We start from the raw sequence: 9,118 nt of genomic DNA, 5'->3' as shown, positions 1-9,118 counted from the left end.
TGATTGATTGATTGATTGATTGATTGATTACTCTAACTGGCTCTAACGGCATTTCACTCTAGTTTGAAAAATGTTTGCTGAATGTTGAACATTTAACTATTTTCGATTAGGCTTGTTTTGATGAATTCAAACTTGTGTTTTTACAGATCAATTTTAAATCGATATTTGCTTGTTTTTTTCTTTAAATTTTTTGTTTTTTTTCAAAATGAAAAGCTATTTCGAAAATTACCGAGACATTTTGGATGATCGTAATGACAGATACGAGAAATTAGTGAAACTAAGCAGGGATGTGACGATTGAGAGCAAGCGTCTCATTTTTCTCCTGCAACGGTGCGTTTATTTATTAGGATAACTACTTATCAATATCTTCATTTTCATAGGAGTGATTTTTAGTTTTTTTCTATAAAATTGTAATAAAATTAAAAATTATATTTAGAGATTAAATTAAACATTAAGATTAAATTTAGAAAAATATGCATATATTAATACAAGATAAAGATATATTTATAGATATAGAAGAATAGATAACCATTCTAAATTTTTAATAAAAACGTATTCATGTTTTTCCATTTTTAACACTTTTTACTAAATAATCATTCAATGTTCAATATTAATCAGTAATTAATTTTGATGATTGTATGTGAATATTATATTTTCACCCAATTCAAAATTTTCCATCCTCTTCTTAGATCATGTGACATTGAAAAAAATGACCGAGATATCAAATACAAATTAAAAATTTTAGTAGAGAAATGGAAGCTGATATCAAGTGAATTGAATGGTGATCAAAAGTGTTATGAGTACCTCAGGGCATACTCACCTGGTTATTATTAATTTGTGTGTGTGTATGTCAAAAAAGTGTATGTGTGTATAGTGTATACATTTGTGTATGTGTCCCTGTGTGTTTTATATGTGTATATTTAGTTTAATTTATGAAATTTACAGGTCTTCAAGAGTATATAGAAGCATTACTTTTTCATCATTTTAAGCAACATAGATGTTTACTAAATCTTCAAGAGATACAGAATCATTTGATCTTCATACAAGTGAATTTTTAAAGCATTTAAATTTTGAAATTAGGAATTTTGAATGTATAATTTGATAAATATTTAGGGTTAAAATGACTTACAAATGCACATAGATTGATTATTTAATGTTTTTAATTCATGATTTAAATCAGACCTTTGAGGGATTTGATGATTCAAGTAAAGAAACACAATTATCCAGTTCAGGCAGAATTCTTGTTTCACCTAATGACTATCTGCTGGGTGTGGCTGATTTTACAGGAGAAGTTATGAGGTACTGTATTAGCACCATGGGCAAAAATGACATCAACACATCACAAGAAATCTGTGAATTTTTGAGGTCTCTATTTGATTCATTCGTTTCTTTACATGGTGCTTCTAAATATCTCTCTAAAAAGGTTAACTTAGAAAAGTACATTTTTTAAATTTAATTTAAATTTTTGTTGTTATTTCATTTTTTCAAGTTGTGTTATATTGATAATTTTTTCTTTATATATTTTGGAATTAGGTAGATGTCATGCAACAAAGTTTACTGAAGGTTGAGTCTGCATTGTATACCTTGAAGATAAGAGGTTCTGAACTACCTGCTGAACATTTGTTGACCACCCTGAACAGCATACCCTTATGTCAAAATGAAGATGAATGATGTTTTTCATTTCTAATTATTTTTCAATTATGTAGACAAAATTTTTTCTTTTTTTAATAAAATTGAAAAATGTTTTCGATAGTGGCGTGTTTGCTGGGAAAACTAGATGGAAAAAGGCAATTTTATTCAAATTGGTTTGGCGTTCCATGTTTAAACGGTTGCCTCGATAGGGTGTATGAATTAACGTACGTTTATATAAATAAATTTTTTCAGTTTCAAATAAACTGAAGTTTAAAATTACATTTATTATTGGAATATAATCAAATTATAAACAGCGTTTACGAAATTTTTAATTTAAATTAAACTTTTGTCGAAATGAAAATGTCTGCCAACAACAACAGACTCCCTCAGCAGTACACGGACACTCGTCAGGAACTGGCCGAACTCGTCAAAAGGAGAGCCGAAATTGCGGTAAGTAGTTGTTTATTTGTTTTTGTCAGATTTTGTGTTGAACTTAACTTAATATTTTCTGTGTTCTCTATCTTTTATGACGTTGTACTTTGTTGCTGTAGTCAGTGTAGCTCTCCATCAGATAGATAGAGTAGAGTCTACCTATGATAATCATAATGTCTATCTTTATTTTATTTACTTTTTAAATTAAAATTTGTTTAAATATCATAAATATAAAATAAATGACAAAAACAATTCAAAGTTAGAACTAGTTACAGTACAGTGCATCATATGACGATCCAAAACCACTTTTTTAATTTTAAACGACAGGAGACCTTGGCCAACTTAGAAAGGCAGATATACGCATTTGAAGGGAGCTATTTGGAAGATACCCAACAATATGGCAACATCATCAGGGGGTGGGACCGATACCTTATCAATATCAAGTATGTTGTATATTATATGACATATGTGTATATATGTACATACTGATACTGTATCTGTCACTATATAATTATGTACAATGTACATACTGTATCTATCACTGTATGTATATTTACATTCTGTATTTATAAATTACTATATTATTAATTTTGTCACTATTTTTTTAATCTTGTTAAAATTTATTTTCTTTAGAAATACAAACAGCAAGGGAGATAAAAGAAACAGGAAATTCAAAGAGGCAGACAGGCTTTTCTCAAAGTCTTCTGTTACGTCTGCTGCAGTAATATATTATTTTTATTATTATTCCTATTAAAATTATTATTTTATAATTAATATAATATTTGTTATGTATGAATAATTAATAATTATTTTTCTTCTTTTTGCCAGGCTGTTAGCGGTGTTATAGACGGATTTGATAAAAGTAATTTATTTATTTTATTTTTTGCTTTTTTTCTTCATAAATTATTATATTATTTTAATGATTTTAGCTATTATTGCTGTGATAATTTTTTCAATCACTTACAAATCATAATAAAATTGCTTTAACATTATAATTAAACTCTTAATTATACCTAGCTTAATCCCATTCTTAATCACTATTAAAATAAATCATCACTTGACATCATCGCACCTGCTATTGATACTCACAAATTTTCACCAACACCACCACCACCATCCGGGTTAGGCCACTCTGTAAACAGTGACGACAAGTCAACTCACGATGAAAACGGTGCCTCATCGTACTCACACCACAATGGTGAAGGTAGTAAAAAGGGTGACAGTAGCTCAAGTAGTCAGAGCAGTAGTGAGGATGAAAACGATACAAGTAGCTTAGCTACGGCTGGCGGCAACCACCACAGCAGCAGCTCCCGGCTTCATAAAGTGTCAGCTGCTTCAGGAAGTGGCAGCCGTATCCAAAAATCAAACACCTCTGCCAAGCACAAAAAGATTAAAACTCATGCTAATAGCAAAAACAGTAGCAAGTAATAATTTCATTTAGATTTTTTTCCCGGCTAAGTTTTGTTCTTGATTTTATATCATATATTTTTTTTAATTGTTCTATTTTAAAATTAAATAACATTTATTTATTTTACTAAATTCAAATTTTTATATTCCACAGGGGTGGTGTTGGAAAAAAGCATTGAAATGAAATTTTTTTTCTTTATTGACTGAGTTTTACCTTTTTACTTTTTTCAAAAATAAAGTATAATGAATACTTATTAATAATTAAAACGTATTTTTAAAAAAATAAATTGAATAGAAAATAAATTATCATCGTAGAGTTCTATTCGTTGTAAACTACCGTTGTGAACTGCTAGTAGGCATTGGACTTTTTCGACAGAGACGTTATATATTTGTAGTAATTATAATATTATAATTATTTATATTATTATTGTTCTTATTTGTAATGCTAGTGTTTTAATAACGCCTATCTATTGAAATATATAGTTAAAAGTCTAAAAAGATTGAAAAATTTCTATGTTTTTTGCCATTAATAAAAAAAAATGTCTATTGCTCCCTTTTCTTCTACATGCTTTGGCTGATCTCTTTCGAAATAGACGGATTGATTGATAGGTAGGTTGATTGATGGATGGATAGATGGATGGATGGATGGATAGATAGATAGATAGATAGATAGATAGATAGATAGATAGATAGATAGATAGATAGATAGATAGATAGATAGATAGAAAATTAAGACCTTTACAGTTAATAGAAATTAGCCCTTGATTCGTTTATGAAAAACTAGATTTAAGACTTTCATTAAAAACACACGTGCTTATGCATAGGGGTTTAAATCCATTCAATCTTTATTTTTCTATAATTTTACCAAAATTCTTCATTATAATTATGTAATTCTTACTATTGCTTCTAAACCATTATTTCTTTTATTTTTATGATGATATTTTAAGCATGTTCAACTGTATCTGGCAAACGCTAATGAATAGTTGCTATTCTATAGCTTTGAATGTTTGGTTAAACAAACATACATTCACACGCTGACACACACACACGCATACACACACATAAAAGGCCACAATAATAATAATAATATCAATCATAAGAATAATAACAATAAGCTGAACAATGACGACTCTCATAAGACTCACACACGTATAAGTGCGTTTTTTTTACAATAACTAAAATTTTTGATTGAAAGAAATTATCCCTCGGCTGAAATATTACAGTTATAATTAATAATAATGGATAAAATTTAGTTCTAATTCGTTATATTATATTGTATAGAATAAATGGATGTAATGATTTTAAACTTATGGGAAAGCTAACACGGTTCTGTTTTAAAGATTGAACTGTTATATTTATATACACATAAAATTTGTTATATTTATATACACATAGAATTTGTAAGTAATTAATATATATATATATAAGAACATATAATGGTAATATTAATTAATTAAAAGATAAAAATGTGATTTCAGTATATTGCATTCTAGATGTTTGGTTTTACAGAAAGTTTTAAGAGAGTGATTTAGAGTAATAATACTACTCAATACTAGCTAATGAAAATATATATAAAATACATATAATATAATAATAATTATATAAATAATATAATAATATTTAATAATAATTACAGCTGTTATATTTAAACTCATTGTCTCTGAAACCAACACATCCATTTTGATTGACAACTAAAAGTGAGCTTCATTGTTTACATTTAATGGTCTAGTAGTCGTATAAATAGGCTCATGTTTGTTTGTTTGTATGTATGGATATGTATGTTTGTTTGTATGTGTGTAGATGTATGCATGTTTGTGTGTATGTGTGTAAGTAAATGTATGTATGTTTGTATGTGTGTGTGTGTGTGTAGTAAAAAGTAAATGTATGCTTGTTTTGTATGTATGTATGTGTAAAACTGTAAAGTAAATGTATGTGTATATTTGTATGTATATGTGTAAATGTATGTATGTTTGTCTTTGTATGTATGTGTGTCAATGCTTGTATGTTTGTAAGTCAATCAATGTATGTATGTTTGTTTGTATGTATGTAAGTGCATAAGTTGATGTATGTATGTATGTGTATTGTATGTGTATGTGTATGTACATAAAGCTTATTTATTTGATGATTAGATGCATTTTAATTAGAATTAACAGATGATTATGCAATAAATAATGTTATGTTTGCATATGGCAGTAGCTAGTAATTGTATAATGTATAGTAATATATATATGTGTATTGTTATAATTGTACTTTAACTTGAATTAATTTATAATATGTATTGTACTGCTAATTGATTTTGTTTTAAAATTTTAAAAATACAGGGTGAATAGATACAGATTGATCAGAAATAGATAGACAGATCTTTTAATTTAGCTACTAATTCTAGTAAATAATAAAATTAATTAATTTTAAATAAATTTCCAAATTTATAGGTATTCATATACATATTAAATAGTTAATTGAATAGATCTCTTGTTTTTTTATCATTCAACCTCTATTCCATTGCTTGTTTGGGTTTTCTAAAAATCAATTAACAATAATAAATGTACACACACACTACACACACACACACACAAACAACACGCACACAGACTTACTTGCATACAAACAAACAAACACACACACACACATACATAAAAAAATGATATATAATTATAATATGATACATACAACAAGTATTTCACCAGATAACTGGTGAAAGATATTATTAAATTAAGATATTATTAAGATATTATTATATTATTATTAATATTATTAAGACATCTTCTCTTTGTATGTTGCTAGCATTAATTAATTTGTTGGGTAAAATATTTTAGCAATGATGTGGTATGGTAGATGACTTTAAAATTGTTAAATGATATAACTTTCTCTCTCTCTCTCTCTCTCTTTTTTTTGTTGATAAAATTTTTAAAAGCCAAAACTGTTTTGAATAAATTTTAAATTCTTTAAAAGAAAACAGATTAAACTTGCTTATTTAGTGCAAAAACATTTCATTAATTATTGACTTTATAGAATTAAAATTTTTTCAATTGTATGACAGATGCAAAATTTGTACAGTCTTAGTAGTGACCTCAGCAGAACAACTAACATCAACAACAACAATGACATCAACAACCATATAACCCATAACAACAGCAACAACAGCAGCAGCAGCTATAAACGTCCAAAAAATGGGATTACAACACCAACAACATCATCGACATCATCAAAATAATTCAGAGAAGACCTCGCAGAACTGGTGGAGTATGAGTTATGCGCTAAAGGACTACGGAGTAACAACCACCCACCAAACTGCACGACTGACAATGGCACAAAATAGAGTTTTCGGTAGACCAGTCCTCAATAAAGACCTCTGGGATATGACTGACTCGGTCCTCGAGTTGTACGAAAATGAAAAACGACTTGAATCCACGATGAGGATAAACATCTCTAATAGTAACATGACCGATTCGATAAATCTCTACAATGAAGTCTTCACACAGGATGACGTTGAAAATTGGTTGAGTCAGGATATTAGTAATGGATTTATAAGGGTTTATCCTCCAGATCCCGACGAATTTTCCAATTCCTGTTTGCTACCTTGTGATCTGAAAACTACTGTTGAACAAATCTGTCAAAAACTTGGCATAGGTGTGTGTTCGTGCGTGTGTGTGCGTGTATGTGTGTGTGTGTGTATGTGTGTGTGTGTGTATGTGCGTGTGTATGTGCGTGTGTGTGAAGAATTTTTTTCTGTTAATTTTTGATTTTTTTCTGTTAATTTTTGTTAATTTTGTAAAATTATTTTTAATCATGTTGAAGATCGTCTCAACCAAGCTCTTGTTCGCTATTTCAAATGTATGTGTGAAAATAATTTTTTTCTTCAAGATTATATCAAAATCTTTATATGAATTTTTTTTCTCTCGTCAACTCAGGTCCCAACACCTTACATGCGCAACTGAGTGGGGACATAATCAGGCGTCTGGAGCCCTCCGACCTGCCACTCAGCATTCAAAATGAATACCTAATTTCAATCGGTTTCACTAATCTAGCGAGAGTCCAGAATGAAAGTTACAGAAAAGATCTAGCATACCTTATTAAGTTTTATTCTGGTTAGTGTACTGTATATCTGTGCAATGTAATTGTAGTCTATTTTTATGTCAAATTTAAAGTTAATTATAGGCTAGAATACATGAAAATATAACATAATTAATTATAATTATAATTAATACATGAAAATTTATCATAATTAATTGTAATTAATTATAATTATTTCTCAGGTAAGCCCATAAGCAAGTCAATCACAGTGAACACTCAACTGCAAGGGTATGTACAGCTTAAGAGAGGAGGTATGTTTCAGCAGTGGGCCACCAGTTGGTGTGTTATTTATAACACTAGAATGCTATTTTATAGAGGTATGTTATGATGATGATAATAATTATTATTATTTTATTATTGTTAATTCATTTATTATGAATTCTATAGGTGAATAGATGAATGATTGAACGAATGGTAGAATGACTGACTGACTGACTGACTGACTGACTGACTGACTGACTGACTGACTGACTGACTGACTGACTGACTGACTGACTGACTGACTGACTGACTGACTGACTGACTGACTGACTGACTGACTGACTGACTGACTGACTGACTGACTGACTGACTGACTGACTGACTGACTGACTGACTGACTGACTGACTGACTGACTGACTGACTGACTGAATGAATGAATGAATGAATGAATGAATGCATGTTAATTATATATTGTTTGTTATAACACTAGAATGCTATTTTAAAGAAGTATATAAATATTTACAGTTATATTATTACGAATTTATTATATATGAATGAATGAATATACGAATTATGTATGTATGTTTATATGTTTGGGTGTAAAACCACCCATAACCATTCAACAAACACACGCGCACAGACAGACACGCTCACAGACAGACACACACACACGCATGCAGACGAACAAAAGATAGACAATCCTTCAGTCGTTCAGCTATCCGGTGGCTCAGTAGAAAGATGCCAGATTAAAAATTTTGAAAATTGTCTGAAAATTACAAGCAAAGATAGCGATAAACCTGTCTTCATTTCTTTATTCAATGAAGAGGAGTGTTCTATCTGGTTTAAGAGATGCAAAAAGGTTCATTCATTTATCCATTCATCTAACTATCCACCTATCTATTCATCCATTTGTCCATGCATTCGTTTATCCGCACACACACACACACACACACACACACACACACACACACACACACACACACAGGCCACAGACAAACTCCCAACAGTCGCCGACCTATCCCGATGCAATTTGGAATACCTCCCGGAAAATCTCTTCGCCAACGAATCCCTGACAGTCCTGAACTGCCAGCACAACGTGCTCAAGTACCGACAGCAAGATGATTCCATCATAGGCTGGCTTGATGACCTAGATAGGTCTGTTGGTTTTTGGGGGGTTTATTGTCTCCTTAGTCTTCTATTTTTATTTTTTCATTAGTTTTTATTCGTTTGTTGTTCGCACGTGCATACACGTACACTCGTATACAGCACATATACATACACACTTAAATATGCATACAAACACACACACACACAGAAACACACACACACACAATATCAATACAGTTATTCATTTATTTATTTTTTCATTCA

General features: G+C 29.8%; 2 protein-coding genes across 2 annotated transcripts; both read left to right on the top strand.

Moving 5' to 3' along the window:
• Positions 1–205: 205 nt before the first annotated feature.
• Positions 206–1,671, top strand: HELRODRAFT_91227 (hypothetical protein; the record flags this gene model as incomplete). The annotated part of the gene is made up of 5 exons (XM_009033767.1): positions 206–330; positions 690–823; positions 946–1,046; positions 1,190–1,423; positions 1,534–1,671. 5 exons carry the CDS (start codon positions 206–208, stop codon positions 1,669–1,671), a joined length of 732 nt encoding a protein of 243 aa, XP_009032015.1.
• A 321-nt stretch (positions 1,672–1,992) lies between these two features.
• Positions 1,993–2,818, top strand: HELRODRAFT_91248 (hypothetical protein; the record flags this gene model as incomplete). The annotated part of the gene is made up of 3 exons (XM_009033766.1): positions 1,993–2,082; positions 2,392–2,507; positions 2,698–2,818. 3 exons carry the CDS (start codon positions 1,993–1,995, stop codon positions 2,816–2,818), a joined length of 327 nt encoding a protein of 108 aa, XP_009032014.1.
• Between the last annotated feature and the right edge of the window lie 6,300 nt (positions 2,819–9,118).

This window comes from Helobdella robusta (genome assembly GCF_000326865.2).
Source record: "Helobdella robusta unplaced genomic scaffold HELROscaffold_97, whole genome shotgun sequence".
Taxonomy (NCBI): Eukaryota; Metazoa; Annelida; class Clitellata; order Rhynchobdellida; family Glossiphoniidae; genus Helobdella; species Helobdella robusta.
The sequence above is the reverse complement of the archived record's forward strand: the minus strand, read 5'-3'. Positions and strand labels throughout refer to the sequence as shown.